This window comes from Phalacrocorax aristotelis, chromosome 3 (genome assembly GCF_949628215.1).
Source record: "Phalacrocorax aristotelis chromosome 3, bGulAri2.1, whole genome shotgun sequence".
Lineage (NCBI taxonomy): Eukaryota > Metazoa > Chordata > Aves > Suliformes > Phalacrocoracidae > Phalacrocorax > Phalacrocorax aristotelis.
The window spans coordinates 97,232,240-97,249,753 of record NC_134278.1 but is presented as its reverse complement, the minus strand read 5'-3'; the positions used below and the strand labels follow the sequence as shown (position 1 = coordinate 97,249,753).

The 17,514-nt window shown below is 36.6% G+C and overlaps 1 protein-coding gene across 24 annotated transcripts in view; it reads right to left on the bottom strand.

Moving 5' to 3' along the window:
- The window catches only part of NRXN1 (neurexin 1), a 726,997-nt gene that overhangs the window by 397,428 nt on the left and 312,055 nt on the right, over nt 1-17,514 (bottom strand). For 16 of the 24 annotated variants that reach the window (XM_075088626.1, XM_075088628.1, XM_075088629.1 and 13 more), the window contains 2 exons: nt 13,172-13,375; nt 10,974-11,000 (listed from right to left, as the gene is read on the bottom strand). In XM_075088626.1, the coding sequence (XP_074944727.1) occupies nt 10,974-11,000; nt 13,172-13,375 (231 nt within the window). The remainder of the gene's footprint in view (nt 1-10,973; nt 11,001-13,171; nt 13,376-17,514) is intronic. The other 8 variants (XM_075088633.1, XM_075088617.1, XM_075088622.1 and 5 more) reach the window with 1 other exon arrangement.

Sequence of the window (17,514 nt, the reverse complement as noted above, 5' to 3'; positions counted from 1 at the left end):
CAAGCTTTCCCTAAGCAGCTTAGTTCTCCTAATCACACCAAGCTGAGAAATACGATCTGATCTGGCTCTCACTGAAGTTGGTTGCACTTTTTTATAATGTAGAAGTGTTTTATTAATAACATCTATTAATATGAGAGGGGCAGACAGAAACTTGGCAATTCACCTCATGAATGTTAGACCTATTCCAATGCTCACATGCTGTGATGGTAAGAACCAGACATCCCATTGAAATTTCACTTTCTCTGATTCTATATTCCCCCTCTCCCTTACCTCTTACCTGTGTATATCCTTTTCATAAAAAAAAAAAAAAAAAGAAAAACCCCACCCAAAAGCTTGTTATATGAATTCTTCACAAGTATATATTAGGACAGAGTGATGGCTGTGAGCATGTGATATGTTGATCAGAAAAAACTGTATCCACCTGCAGAGAGATGGCAGTTTGTTTGGTTTTCCTTAAAAAGTTCTGGAGATAAGCACAGCAGCATTGATTCAGTAAGGCATCGTATTCAGAAAAGTCCTATGCATGTTCTTAGTATATTTAAATGCTTTCTGAACTAAACTATTAATGGTTTTAGTATCTTTTTAGGCAGATTCATTTGGAAAAACCCCTAAGGTTGTATCACCTGAAAAAAACCTCTTCAAACAGTAATCCTGTAATAGAAAGACTGCAGAATTTCTCCATAGAATTTTCATTTATAAGCACTTCTAAATGCTTTCTACAAAAGTATTAATTAAAAGTACCACAACAGCTTTATTTCTTAGAAACAGAGCCCTAAGAAAGAAAGGAGGAATTATGTAAACAGCAAATAAAGGGATTTATACATAAAGCCTCATAGTATTTCTGATCTAAGTATAAAGTTAGAAACGTTATCAGCTGAGCAGTGCTGAGTTACTGGTATTTTTTTCTTCATACTGAATGCTAATAATTATTTTCTTTTTAAAGAGCTACAGACCAAAATTTCTTACCAAAAAACTCTTGGTACTGAGACAAAAAAATTATTCACAACACTTAGTACATATGAAACAGCCAAATTGATTAATGGTTTATCCTAATTTGACTGTGTTTATCAGTTAGCTAAGAATGGATTTTTTTTAGGAATTAATTGAAATATTGGCTTATATTACCTGCTGCCTTCTGTGCAGTAATACTCTAATTTTCATAGAATCTGACTACAAAATTTAGAATGACTGTATACAACCCAACTGATGATAGATTTATATATATACATATATATGGTTTTTATAGCAATATCCTGTTTGCTCTGAATACAGGGTATAAACTAGTGATAAAATGATTAGGAAAAGAAGCTGCAAAATAAGAGGAGAAATGGTGCATAAGACAAATGTTACTGAATGTTACACCCAAGTTCTGTATTGTCTTGCATTCAGCCTTTGACAATGACCAGCAATTGATGTTTAGAGAGGAAGGGAACAATATTAATGGATTTTCTCCTAACTATTTGCTGCCAGCTTCTAGCAGCCTATAGCTTGCAGACTTTCTGAGCTAAGGCTGCATCTAGATCATCAGCTTGGATAGCAATGACAATCTTCTGTCCCCTTAAATAGCAAAGAAACAAAAATCCCTGTTTGGGAACGTAAGGCTGGCCTTGCCAGGCGAGACCAGACGTCCAGCTAGCCCGGCACTGTGCTTTCAACAGCAGCTAAGAAAAGCAGGGCCACTGTATAGTAATTACTACTCTAACAGAGTCACAGTTTCTAGTGACTAACATATTAGGGACTACCAGAGGTACAGAAACTGCCGTATCACAAAAAGTCCTTGATGTATTTCAATTTCATACTACTTATTAACTTACTGATGTTTCTTACAGCTGTGTAATCACATCTTTACAAAAATATACTCATATTTTCTCAGGTATCTCCCCCCTCCCACAGCTTGCCTAGCTTCTCCGTATAGGAAAGCCAATCCATACTTGGAATCCTCCCTGTTGCGGTGCATTATATTTTTCCTATTTAAGTTCAGCATGAGGAACAGGAACTAAAATCACATGCAGGATTCAAGATGTGGATAAACAATGACTGCACAATAGCATAATGTTGGTTTTTTTGTTCTGGTCTTACTTCCTTTTCCCATAGCTAATAACATCCTTTGGGATTTCTGGGCACTTCCAAGCATGGAACTGTTTTACAGGAGCTATTTACAATGACCACACAATTTCTTTGGCTCAGTGCTAACAGAATCCATTGCTGTGCTTGCATGATTAAGATTAATTTTTCTAGTATGAATTACTTTGTACATATTGATATTTAATTCCACTTGTGATTTTACTATCCAGTCATTCAGCATTTTGAAACCCTTCAGAAGACTCCCACATGCAGCATTTCATTTGATTTTCCTAAATAATCTCATTGCACCTGCAAATACTATCATCTCAGTGTTCCTCCCCTTCTCTCAATCATTTATGAATATGTCAGTAGAGATTCCTGTGGGACCAGTTGGTAGCAGAGCTTTACTGTGAAATGACTGCTATTGCAGCCCGGTTCACTAATATGAATGAGATGACATTAGCTTTTATATATTCTCCCACAGAAGAAAATAGTATTCAATTGCTTTGCTACTACTGATTAGAACATCACTCCTCAATATCCCCACAAGATTAGATTGTAACACCCACTTTCAGTCACGAAAAAATTTGTGAGCATAGTTTAGATCACCAGTCCTGAAATGTGATTAAGTCATCTTGCTTCTCAAAAACTAAATAAGAAAAAAGTAAAGTAAGTAAAATTTAGGACCTGCTATACATTAAAAACTTAGTTTTTACTGCTTCTTCCCATTACAATAGTAGAAAGGCCTATTCTACTTCTACTGAAAAGTCCTTTTATGAAAGATCTGATAGGACCAGTGTGAGCTAGACACATACAAGTCCCTTGCATATAAATCAGGATTTATTAATTCAAGATAATCCGTACTTATTGATCTAGCACATCCTGGAGACTGCTTTGTCCCTGTTGATAAAATGAGATGTTACATGCTTGCAGCAATCTTTGCTTTCCTATCGTCCAGGAGTCCCCTTGTCATATTTAGTATTTTGGAGGATGTCCTGCTCCCCACTCTCCTGTAAGAGTCAGGCTGAAGGTTCAGAGGGAACAACTTCAGTCAACTCCAGACCATGCCCTCGGGCTCTGCTGGTAACACCTTGGCAGATTACCAACACTCAGAGCCAGCTGATATATATCCACACAATGGCCCTGACTCATATAGCTCCATATATACACTAAATTGAAGACTATCTATACCTGGCCTTGTAAAATTGAACTATACACTGAAATATCACAACAATTTTATTGACAGTCTGCCAGAAGCCTAATGGCAATTTTCTCCTCTGCTAGCTAAGAAAAAGCAAACACAGATGAGGTTTTATGAGCAGCAAGTAGAATGCAGACACAGAAATAAACTTTATTGCTGTCCTTCAGGTAGGCTGGAAGTACTGATAGAGTGAAGCTTTCAATCTCCAGTAACCGACCTTGAAAGCTTTGTCAGCAGGGAGAAAGTAAATATGATAGACCCTTAAATGGTCATCCAGCAAATCTAAAGCATCTATTTTCATTTTAAGGAAGGTCTGAGCTTTTGTTTGGTGTATTAATATGATAATTCTCTCCCATGCTCCAGCTAAGCAGGTTCAGGCCTGAGTTAGAAGTGAACAAATGGGTACCTCACCACTGGCATTGACAAATTATACATGTGCAAGACTCTTTAAGATTTCTTTATAATTAGCTGGTTGAGTAAAATTTTCATATGTCCTTTATTAGTTCAAGTTTCTAATATTTCTTCTTTTAATAACTGAATAAGGAAGGGGTAAAAATGGCTGCCTTTTAGATAACTTGAGTATTGCCCTGCACGATTTTTGTGTTTACCAAAACATACATTTTAGCTGAGAAATCAGCGTATTACAAGACTGATTTTTTTAAAAATAAATCATTATGGGGGAGAGCTTACACTCAGAAGTCCAATAAAAAACTGTTAGCTTCTCAGAATCCTCTCCCAATCCAAACCACATCTATATGAAATTTCACAAAAAACCACAACACAAAACAGATTGCAAACCTTTGTTATCTTATGTGAATGGTCAAAAAGCAAAGAATCCCCTCAGCTGGCATCTCCTAATATGTATCCTCTTCTTGATGCTCAGTGACTTTTCCTCAAGTTTGAAACTCCCTAAAACTGGGCCTCAGGTATTTCCTAGATTCAACTTATAACTTGTTTTGTGAGCCAAATTCAGGAGAGAAGGAAAATAGTTGTGATGTATATAACTGAAGATGCAGACTTTACCCAGAAACCCTTCTAAAAGTTCCCTTCAGATGTCTGAAATATTTCTTTCTTAACTGATACAGATCAAGCATTCCACATCTCAAGAAGTAACAATAACATGTCAATAACATGTATTTTTCCAGGATGTTTTTTTGCTCAGATGTAGACCAGATGAATCCACTTTAGGACAGCATAAGTCTGCGTTGCTGAAAAAAGCAATCCACACTCTCCTCCAGAGTTTGTTTTTCTACTGTCTCCACACCATTCCTGTGTCCCCCCTCTCCTGTTTTACCCTACGGCAGGTGTCCATGTGTGTCATGTGATAAAACTGCTCAGAAAACTGCAGCAGGTTAAAGTCAATGTTTTTGTTAATGGGCTGCTTCTCTAGTGAAATTCACCCCATGGACGCTTGAGCATTTGTGCTGGCAGCAAAGCAATAGGCAATGCAAGAGCAGGACAAGCAGACAGGAAGGGGATTAGAACAACACAACTTTAAAGTAAATTACGAACTTTTTAAGAATTATTTTTAAGACAGACAAAATTCTGCAGCATAAACCCCAAAGAATTGTATATGGAGCATTTGAAAAATGATCAGCAACAGCCCTGCTGGTTCCCTTTGCATTCTTAGTTAAGTTGCTCCTACCATTCACGGAGCAGAGAGGACCTTCTCAGAAATATTTTTGAGTGTTAACATCTATCAGCATCTTGGAAAAGCTTACTGCATATTTATAACTTTTCATAAAGTCAAGTTACAGATCTTGCCCTAGGTGCTTCCAAGGAGCAGAAGCCAGTTACAAGTGAGGGGAAACAGCTACTATTTTTCTCCAGAGCAGGTGGGTGAGTAGACTGGAGGAAGAGGTGAATGGCTTTTCTATCACACCTCTAGTAAGCCAATTAATATGATGGGCTTACATGGCATAATCCTGTGCAGCAACACTTCTTTTCACCCTACATTCGACGGAGAACAAGGAATCAGAAGGATCTCTCCTAAATGGTTTCTGTGGCCGTACAAAATAAATTTTGGGCTGTCCCTTAACTACTTTAGTCCTCTTGACTATGTTTATACAGGCTATTTTGCTTTCAAACCTGAATATTTTTTTCTAGCCTACCTGTTTTCAACTTCAGAACAGAGTGCCTGAAACATAGATACAGGATGGTCTTAGTGCAGCTTCAGGACTAAGCACTAAGGAATCCAGTGAGACAAGCTCTGAATAAAGAAACAGGCTCCCTTTTTGTATGTCTTTCGATCTATTTCCTTTGATTAGATTCCAGTGATGGTTCTATGAGCAATTAGGAGATTGTCATCAGAACCTGGCTGAAAAGGGCCACATGGGTTTTCAGTTTTGTTGCACAGCAGCAGACCCCTTTTTTCAGGAAATCATGTGAAAAGGGGTCTTTAAAGTGATATTGCTGAATGAGGAGGCATCCAATGACCCCATGTTCTAAATCTGCAAATTATAGCCAAAGCTTTGAAAGAATTATTTCTGATTATTTCAAAATTTACACTCCAAACAGAGGGGAGTCCTTGACTGAACTTGCATTGAAAGCACCCTGCTGATTTACTCTATGTCCTCTACAGTAAAGCTCTTTTGCATATTTTCAGTAGGCTGCCAGCCATACTGAACGGGAAAAAGATCAAAGCCACCTCACAGAATTCATAAGCACTGTGTAAGGAAACAGGCTAAATACAAAATCTTACATTTTGGAGGGGGGAGCTACAATATTGTATAATTTTAATGATTTTCTACTGCCAACAACAACAAAAAAGGAGCAAACAATGTATTCTATTAACTCTTTTCACCAGATAGTGAGAAGTTAATACATGGAAATGTATTTGTGATTTGCTCATCGCAGTAGATTTTGCAATATCCATAAGAACACTGCTGAAGACTCTGGACTTTGCAATAAAATGCATTTTTACAAAGAGTAACTTTCAAAAGGATGTACAGCCTTCATTGAAGATTTGCTGCTGCTTAAAATCTATATGAAAACTGTAAATATACTCTAATTGAACACCACTGTTGGTTCTTCAATACATATAATTCTCCTGTTATTTACCAATAATCTGACATAGCTCCTTGTCATGCTCTGGATTTGTTGAATACCTTGACAAGAAAAAATGCTTCAGTAACAGATGTTACATATTCCAAACAGAGTAATTTAATCATCTGTAATGTGCACATCTGCAGAGGAGCAAAGTTTTTAAAGGATAGATGCACAAAACAAGGAAAAGAGATAAAGGATTACAGGGAAAAACAGAGAAATTAAACAGAGGGAGAAAATAAAATGAGAGAAAAAATATAAAGGATATAGAGAATGGATGAAGAACTAGGTAGATACAGAAGGAGGGGTGCATGCAAATACAAATGAAGGGGCACTTCACTGGAAGGACAAGCAGAGGACCTAAAAGCCCAGGAAATTGTTCCTAATTTGGAAAGGTGGTCACCCAGTTAACAAAGACATTCCCTGGGGAATAGTGTACATGTATACAGCTACAGTATTCTCTGCTCCCTGCTTCCTAACATTCTGCAATTCTTATTCATTTCTTATGACAGTCCTACATTTGAGTATAACTGAATTCAGTGGGATTACTCTCTGAATTACTGCCTACAGAAGCAAAACCGTGTACCGAGAACTGACCTAGATCACTCCTGCACCATGTCTCACTAGTTGAGCAATCTTTCACAGCAACATTCAAAAAAAAAAGTATTATCTTGTATCTTTTCACATTGAACAAAAGTATCAGATTCAGAAATGAGAGCTAGTTATTTACCGGTTAACATTACTATTTGTATAATGATCAATTAATAAAAATCCTATAGTCCTACTCCACTGACTCCTATAAAATGTAGACTACTTTTCAGAAATTATAGCAATGCAAAAAAACCCCACAAAAGATGAAATAGCATGTAAGACTGCACATGCTTGTAAAAAAAGCACATAAAACCCAAGAGCCTCTAGAGTTACAGCTACCTAGAAATTTTCAGATGCTACTGTTTTGGAAGCATTAAAACTGGGGGGGAAAAAAAAAGGGAATTTAAATTAAGTCAAGATAGTAGCCCTTAACGTTCTAGCAGTGGGAAAATATGGAAATATAGCACACCTGTATTTGTTCACAAATCATTTGAAAACTGTTATTGATCTGTCATGTAAATTTTGTGGGAAGAAGTTCTGTCTCTGAGAAATAATAGAGAAAAATCCCATTCAATAGGATTCACTGATGTTTGTAAATTATGCTTTACAGACTGAAATTAAAAGATAAAAGCTACTTCCTTCTCTGAAAGGGAAAAATATTGTATTTTTTATTTTATTTAATTTATCTTTTTAGCATTTCTCCTTTGCAAATTTTAAGAGTTATGACATCAATTTTGTATGCAATGTAAAAGCAGTCAACTTACAGTTCTTTTTCCAGAACAACTAGTGCCAAGAAATGCTTCACATTCGTGTTATTTGAACCAACATCATTCACCTCAGTCTTATTTTTAAATTAATTCCTCGGTCTATCAAAACTAATACTGAAACTACAGTAGCCATTTCTGTTCATAACACAAGTTTTCCCCTTTTTCCTGATATCAGCCTCAACACTGAGCTAAATGTACCTGCAGTTTAAAAGGACCATTTATTTCGCTGCCTGACAGACAGTTTTGTTTTGTAAACTTTCAGGTCTGAAGAACACTATGAGGTGATTTAAGGATGTACAAACCCAAAATTTCAGCAATGGTGTATTTTCTGGTTGACACGAGACAGAATTTCTAGTGGTGTAAGGTTTTATAAAGATAGCAATCTTCTAACCTAGCACAAAACAAAAATAGTTTGACTTTAGTATGCCACTCAGTTCCATAAAAATGGCATGAAGTGAACAGTCTCCATAACATTGTTAATGAGACTCCAGCTCAGTAGCAACCTGACATCTGAATAACGTTTTGAAATTTTAAAAAAAGTCTCTATTTCAAACAAGGAAGACCACAAAATGCCACCTCTTCTGCAACACAGGACATTAGCTAAAGCTGAAAAACGCGTTGAAGAAATTGCCTCTAAAATCTCAGCCCCGACCAGCCAACAGTTGGTTATTTGATCTGCAGTGAGCAGAAGACAGGTTTCAGGCTGCACTCAAGGGAAAATCGGAAGAGGAGGTGCAATATTTTAGTCACTAGATTTGTAATTCACTGTAGGAAATAAGGTGCTTAAAAGTCATGTTTTCCTTTTCTTCTCTCAAGCAAAACACCAATTTTTGTTTATTTTTAGTTTTACATTTTCTTTAAAGCTGTCTCTCTAAATTCAAATCAGATAGCTTCATCCTGACCTTAACTCTGTTACTAGCCTAGATATAATACATAGTATTTCAGTGCCAACAGTCAAATCATATTAAGATGACTAAATTCTAGGCAACAGAAATGGGAAAATCTGAAAAACTTTTCTCAAACATGAAAACTAGATTTACTTCTATCAACATAAAATCAGGACCGGTATACATGCAGCTCTCAGTAGAGTCAAAAAGATAGGCACTGAACTATTAAAGTGTTTAGCAAATTAAGATTCGAGTTCCGGATGCTGTTGCTTTGAAACAAATTGTGTGTGTTCCACTGAAATCCATTGTATTGTCTAATAAGCAAGCATCTTCTAAGGACTGCTCAGAACAATAATTCTTCATAATCTAAAAATTAAAACACAGAAATTGCTCATGAAACGTTATCTGGTTGTTGAAAAACTACAGCGAGTGCTGATAAGAAAGCATTGTAGTACTTACCGTACCGAAAGCTCACAAAAATCTGTTCAGTACACAAGCACCCAAGGGAGATGGGACTAATCAAAGTTCATTTCTAATAACAAAAAAAGGCTACAAACAAACTGCAAAGAAAAATAACTTATGAGTATTTGATACCAAGGATAGTTGGTACAGAGTTTATGCTGCTTACGTATGAGACCAAGAACTCATAACTGCTAATTCAATTCAGTACATATGTGTCTCCTGTTTACAATCCTTTAATTGGAGGCTTATTACTTACTCTGTATTTGCAGGTTCTCTTTTGATCCAAAACCTGATTAAAAATGGAACCTTGAAATAATTTTAATTTATTTTTATGACACCTCATTTTGTCCAAGAGATTAAAAACCAAAACTCCTATCGTACTGTGGCTTTATTACTGATTATTTTTTCCTATATTAGTAATTCCCTTTTCAGAGGGGTTTTCTGATTTTAGTAAAGTAGTTAAGAAAAAAGCAATATTGCTTTGCCTAAGGAAAAAGGAATTTAACAGCAGCAGGCAAACTCATTACATTTCTGCCCAAAAAGCTGCTTGTCTTATACTTGGAAATCTTTTTCTAATTGTGACTTTGCCATGGTCAAAAAATAGCATCCTGTGACAGACCAATGAAACGCTTCTGAGATTTTTTTTGTGATCCTATATATTTTGGCAATGGACAATGAACATTTTTTGGCAAGCAGAAATATTTGTTTTTTATAAGTGAATTAAATTTTTGTTTGTTTGTTTTAAGATGAGGAAGCTATCTTTATGCCTTGGTACCTGCAAGCGTTTCCTTTACTGTATTGAATGGTCTGTCTGGTTTTAAGTATGGTTTAGATTAAAAACTTGCCTCAAGAAAACTTTGCTTTTTAACACAAATGCTGTATTTTTGTCATGTAAAGTTATTCATTACAAACTCTATTAGCAGATGACACATTATAAATAACTGCAGTTGCCTATTTTTCTTTGTGGACTATAAAACTGTTATGGAATGTTATGTTAACGTCTTTTGGGAAAGTATTAAGAACCACAAATTCTACCTATGCCATTTGTTGTTTAGCTGTGTTTCTATTTGCATAAAGCCAGTCCTCTGGCCTGCAAAACCTGTTAGGAAGGGAAAATAAAAAGAACCCAAAACTCAAATCTACCATACTTACTATCAAATAATTTTCTTGACACCATTCAGGAATTCCATAGACTCAAAATAAAATCACAGTCCTTTTTCTCCTTTCAGAATATAGTCTCTTAATCCAAATAATATGAGAGAAGTTAAAATTTAGTCCATTCATCTGGCAAATGTTTCCCTCTGTTTCATAAACATGCATATCACAGAGAAATATTGTTCAATTTAAGGCTTCTTACATGATTAGAGTGTAAAAAATCATCATAGAAATATGGTTATTCTCAGACTTAATAATGTCCTTATTGTAATGTATTACATTTCCATAAAACAAAGATTTAGTAAAACCAACTGTTTTATAAGCAGCCAATAAATACAGTTAATTGTCTAGGAGGATTATAAATAGGAATTCTTGTAGTACAGACAATTATGTTCCAACAGTCTCACCACAAGTTAGAGGTAAAATATCACAAAAACTAGGAGGACATGGGGGAAAATATGTGACAGCTTATCAGAAATGCTGGTTCAGAAATTCTGTGGCTACTGCCAATAAAATAGCCCATCTAGGATAATACAGTACTACAGGTACCTTTTCCTCTATGTATGTCTACAACCTGTAGAATACTTCCTTTTTTAATATTCTAGTTAGAAGTTATATCCTATGGGAAGGACAAAAAATACACACTGGAGTATATGATGACTTTTTACACAACGATAATTAATCATCACATTTCATTAATAAATTATCAAGCACTTGCAAGCTGTCCACGAACTTTTTCATCTAGTTTGCATATTTTATAATGGTGGAATAACATTTTAAAAAGTTTGAATAGGCACTTACTGGAATTACAGTTAATCCTGATACAGTCTAGATGGGGAAGAATAGATGAAAAATGAAAATTTATCCTTCAAGGTAATAGCTGCAGACATCCAATAAAATCACAGTCCACCCTTCCGGGGACAGACACATGCAAATATGGCCACTCCATATCATCAATCTTTACATACTGTTATAACCCAGATATACTGCGATAAATCTTTATAAATAGAAACGACAAATAGGGTAAAAATGGCCAATTTCAAACAAAGCTACATGGTGACAAATCTAAGTGAAAAATCAGGATTAAATGTCAAAGATGCTTAACTGAGGCAGGCTGCAACTTTCTCCCCATCTGTGAAAGAACAGGTAATTTCTCTCAATGCAATTAGAAAGTGCTCCGTCACAATGGGTCATAGAGCAAGCCCGGCCACAACCAGACATCTTGGACAACTTATGTATAGTATACCTCAAAGGCTGATCTTCAAAAACTAAGTAGTAAAATACAAAGCTCTGTCCCCAGGCCTATAAATAGGGGTTTGTGGGTTTACGTTTTCCTAAGGCATAGACTTAAGAAATTAACAGTGCCTACATTTAAGCTATATTAATATACATAAAACAATCACATACTTATAAACACTGATAGAGAATCCTGTCTATTTTCAGCTTATTTCCTTGCCTGACTTAAATAAAAAAGAAAAAAAAAAAAAGGGGGGGGGACAGGGGGGATGTTGGTGTTGGAGAAAGAAACAATATCGCTAGGGCATGGATTTACTTGCTTTCTTGAACTACAGAAGCAGGCAAAAGCTGACAGAGGGTGGTGTTTTGTATATAAAGAGAATGACCTGGTCTGTAGCAGGATCCTCTGCGGGGCTACCTGCATTTATTACTGAAAAAAAAAAAATCTACACCACGCTACTTGGTCCGTACAGCTGCTCCTGGGTTATACCTTTGAGGAACATATATACCATCAAACCTAGATTTTGTTTCCATATAGCTGAGTTTGTCATGTGTCGTCAACCGCATCAGAAAAGTGGTTGCAAACAGCCAAGGACCAGCACCCGCACATCCCCTTTTACAGAAAGCGCTCCGGCTCCGCGCCGCCCGCAGCCTGCTGCAGCCCCGGCTCGACGCTAGAGGGGACTGTAAGAGAAGAGTAAACAAGGAAACCCTTTGCTTCTCCTTCTCCCGTCACGAAAGCTAAACACCAGGACAGTATTTCAGCGAGCAACGCTTTTGTGAAGTGGAGGGTTCGGTGTTTATTTTCTTTCTCTTCCCCACATGCTTTCTGGAAATCATTTTATCTGCGATTAAAGCAATTAAGTGCTTAATGCCCTTTCCAAATAGCTTTTCACTGAATGGGAAAGACTGCACTGAGTGTACTTCTGTTCCCTTCTGGGTCCTGACTTGGACTTATTCATAAGTAGGGCAGAAGTGCCTGCTTTTTTTTTTGCCTTTTTTTTTTATTACACTAGAGAAAACCATGACCTAATGTTTTGTCCATCATATTTCGAACGAGGAAACCGACATATTTTTCTGTAAAAGGGCTTGTGCATCCTGTGTTCACACGGCTGTTTGCTGAGGGCCGCAGTCTTTGGGCATTGAAGGGTTGTGTTATCGTTCGATACTACAAAAATACCGCTACAGAATTGTTTAAAAAAGAGGAGATGGATTTACTATAGATTTGACACCTAAAAAAAGAAGACCAAGAAATCCATCAGTGGGAATATCTAATCACAACGTTTTCAGTGTTAAAACTAGAAATTCTTTGATACATTTGCATCTTGTGCATTAATTGGTGGAGGTAAAACTGAACTGACCTACATACGCGTTGTTTCTGCTTGCACGTTTAAATTGTGGAGTTGCTACTGTGAGGCCGTCATGGAGGGAGACCATAACTCCACAACAAAGAATAATACTTTAGCCCAAAAATACCACTGATGAATTAGTCTTCTCTTTTTAGAATACACAATAGTACAAAAATATTGTGATGGATTATGTTAAGACTATATAAAGAATACAAAAATGTAAAAGAAAACAAAATAAAGTATAATAATGGGCATGTATTTGTGTATGTACATACGCAAATGTTGCATTGACACGTGTTTATATATCATTTCTGTTTACTTTTAAATGTTAAAACAGGCTGTTTCGTAAATGTTTGCAAGCAAAAAGAAAAATGTAAAGAAAAATGTTAATTTCTTGGAGGAAGAGTTTGTTACCTAGGTTGACCGTTAGTTTAACTCGTCCTGCATCCAACTCTAAACGAAGGGTATCTGCAGATTCCCTAGAAGTAGTTGCCATTAAAATGCCATAAGCTCGCTGGGACCTGAACCGTAAAGAAACGTCTTCGGCCTCTGTATGCATCACAACAGGGAGCTGTATTTTCATAAACATACTTCCGTCATAGCTTAAAATTGTTGCCTCTGAAAACATAAAGGGAAAAAACAATTATTAAAGAATTATATTATTTTTACTGAAAATGCTTAAAGAGAAGATGGTTAATCTCTATTCAGTCAGTATGACAGAAAAAATGTAAATCAAAATTATTACTGGGAAGCAAAGTTAGGTTTGGGGTTTTTTTTGTTAGGTTTTTTTTGGTTGGTTGGTTGGTTTGGTTTTAAGCTGTGTATTTTGGTGCTTTTTAAAGTAACTGAATTGCTCTTTTAATGAACCAGCCATTCATGTACGCATCTTAAGCAGATGGGTAAAATCACATGTGAAGAAATACTTGGAAGACTAGGCCTATGCTACTCAAAATCGGTCAAAGCCAGTAAAAGTCAAACCTTCAGGTAAACCTTACATCCTGTTAAAAGGTAATGTCTGTCTATCATCCACCTAGATAGCTACCTTAGGATACTTCATGTATAAGCCTATCAGAATTGCTGCTACTACCACAGTTGCAATTATCATCTAGTTAGCCAAAAGCCGCCTGAAATGGGTAGATATCCCCAGCGTGGTTTGGACGGAGCACAGATTGCTTTATGACCACAATGACTGCAGTATGACAGAATCAAAAACATGTGTACAAACATTACGACAGCCTCAACAAGAGGATCGAGACTGGACTTGGCATATTGAGGGTAAGATCTTAAAACCCCTGAGACAAGCAAATAACTGTCACTTCCAGACATTACAGGAAACCCTCTCGGCAAGCGGCTCTGGCACAGAGCGGTCACAGTCTCTTAGACCCCAGAGCAATCAGCCACAAGTCTTTTCCTAGCCTTCAGGCTGGTAACAAGAAAGGTAGCAGAAAGACTGTATCTCTTCTCACAGGGAGGCACAGCAGTTCCTAGAAAGCAAAGGACACATCTGTTTCTGAAACTTCTTGGGAAGTCTTTTTTTTGCAGGATGATCAAGCATTGCCACCAGTTAACCACCACAGCCTTTGGAAACAGCTCTTAGGTTCATGGACAGTAGCACATCATGGTGGAAGAAGCAGTATGCGAGCAGCATCCTTTACCCCAAGCCAATAGTCAGTGGGCAGACTGCCAGGAATTTCAGTAGGCTCTGCAGTAACATAGAAAACCAACCATACCTCACAACTAAAACCACTCCCTGAATGGCAAAATATACTATCTGAATGTGCCCCGTTTTATGTACATCTGATTGTTTACCTATCACTAATTCACTAGAGACCTTCTAACTTCTTCCATGTGCCTCCTACATTCTATAACCCACCTGAAACCTCTCAGTCTTAGAATATTGTTGAAGTGTTAGATGATGAGGTCAAAACAGGATGCTACAGAATCTTTTTTAGAAAAAGATGCAACAGTTTTGTTAAAACCCTTTCCATTGCATACCTTGTGTACTGTTAAAGAGAGATAAGCTCTTCAAGGCTTCCAGCCTACACAGTTCATGGAAGGACAAAATATTCCACTGCCTCTGATATGCTCACAGAGTTAAAAATTATAGAAGGTATGTTCATTAATAATTCCAGACTTCCCAATACAAATTAGAAGAAAACAGTTTGATGTTGCAAAAAAGAGATTACTAATACTGGCGTGAAAATCACTAGATGCAACAGGTTAGAAGAATACATTTACAGGTGTCATGATTTCTAACCATGAAGTAATAATGTTTTCTGCATATTCTAAATCTAAAATTTTTCTGTGAAGCAGATTAAATACTTAACTCTTACCAGCCTGATAAGAGATTTCAAGTCAAAGAGTTTTCAGTGGGAGGGGATTTGGTTTTTTGATTGTTTGGCTTTGGGTTTCTTGGAGGGGGGCGGTGGGGTGGGGGACAAGCAGGGGCTTACAATTCATTGCTATATCTAGCTGTCTAGTCTGTGCATGAAAAGCTCCCAAGATCCTTATCAAGGTAAACATAATTTAGGTAATTAAAGAAGTCCAGCATGAAAGTTTAAGTTACATGCTAATATAAGAGAAAACAAAAGGCATTTTATATTATCTATGAAAAAAAGACATTAATATTATTCAGAGTTTTCATAAACTGAGCAAAATCAGATGTTACAGGATGAACAGCCTTCGAAAACACTAGAGGACTGTTGCTAATAAATTATCTTATGATAATGTAAAAGAAAGTTTTCAGAATCAGCACTGGTACTATTTGCTGGCTTTCCTATAAAGTCTTTCAGAAAATTATAGAAAAAGGAGAGAAGGAACTGCCTTAATTTAATCAGAGATGACCTGTGAGTATTTAACATCATGGTGAACAGACCTGATGTGATTAGATACTCATCCTCCTAAACAATACTGTGCCAGTTATTTTGGAAACAGATGTTCCAAGAACAGACCAAGGAGACTGAACAGAAGATCAAAGGACTTAAAAGCTCAGGGGCAACGAGAAAACCTCCTCATGTCAACAAGCTCCTTTCAGTATGGGGAACTCCAAGTCACAGGCTTTCTAAATACAAAGGTAAAAAAAAAATAAAAAAAAAATCCACAAAACTGTCAGGAAGCAGGGATGATTTGACCGAAGTAGATTTAGCACTGCCCTAAGAGCTCTAACCAAAGATCAGAGACACTACATATTACTAAAATAAAAAAAAAAATACAACTATGCTGAGTTTACTTTCTTGAAATTAGTCTGCTGGTACAAGTGTTATCAGGAAAAACTTTTATTGTTAAACCATTATTAAATGATTGCTACATTACAAAGGTTGAATGATACTTTGTCAATATTGTGCACCTCTAAGGATGGCTAGCTGTGTTTTCCCGTGTGAATCACCTATCAACTCAGCATCTCTTCCACTTGACTCAGCATTGCTCTCATCTCTGCACATTTCCATGTTCTGTTGGTCTTGGCTGGACAGAAGGCATCTAGTAGTACATGCATAAGACACTTGACAGCACAAGGAATTTCCTCTTCCCTTATTGGTGTCTGTCTTATAAATTCTTTGTGGCAATGCCTAATTACCCTATCATTATGCTTGGTGGCATCTATTCACAGAGAGCTTTGTTTTTCAGACAGTAGGGAGACAGTTTTCAGGATGAAATAAGAAGGGCTTGTTTTGTTTTGACTTTCCTAGAACTAGAGATGTTTTCAGTTGTTTAATGGAATTGATTCTATCCTGCAGTTGCCTCAGTTGTCCAGAATGGACTGTTAATTTGGAAATCCTGGTCAGCAAGATAGTGATCTGAATGAGGAGAGGCCATGGGGGTTACACCAGTTATGCAAATCTCAAAGGAGCATTTTTGGCTAAAAGTGTGTATTATTTTTCCCCTAACTTTTACTATTTTTGCTTTGGGCCAACTAATTCCAGAAAGGTATGTGTCTCGTTTTTCTTTGAGACCTCTGCTGGTAACTGTTCTCACATAAGTGTTGGTAGAATGTCTTTTTTTCTCTTATTCAGCTTCCTCTTAATTATTAGATTAAATGCTAACAGACCATAAGTTTAGCCCAGAATGTGCTATTCATTAAAAGGATCAGAGTCTCCACGACAGGGAATAATAATTTTACTACCACTTCACTGTTCAAAGCATACCATCAAAAAGAAAAATAGCAGAAAAATCCTTATAAAACTCTACAGACAATTTTTTGTGGCAGCAAATAAGTGCATACAGTAGAGTTATTAACAAGAAATAATCAGTAAGATATAATTCAGAGACTGATAAAAATTATTTTATACATTCTTTCTTCAATATTTCTATAGGTCTGACAACTAAAAATCCATGCTGCTTCTGTGCTAAAAAGCAACCAACCAAAACACCAAAACAAACGAGAAAACACTGAAGGTTTCAGTTCCCTTCTCCATTTTTTCCCTTCAATTTGGTTCTGATTAAAATCTCCAGGGCTGGATACTCTTCCTTCCTATATATATACATACACTACCTTAATCAGCACTGTGCCTATCACCAAAGGATGCACACACTAGTACTGATATGAGAGGAGATTCAGGACCTTAATTTTCACTAGGGCTGGGATTACATAAACTCCTGAAGAGTCTGAGGCACCTAATCTTCCAGAAACTTTCCTACACCTGTTCCTACCCTCAGAAATGCTCAGCCTTATATTTATGGGGGAAACCAAGTTTTCTGCATAGATGTTATTCTTCAATTCACAGCTTATTTAAATTAAAGTGAAAGAAGTATGGGCTAGG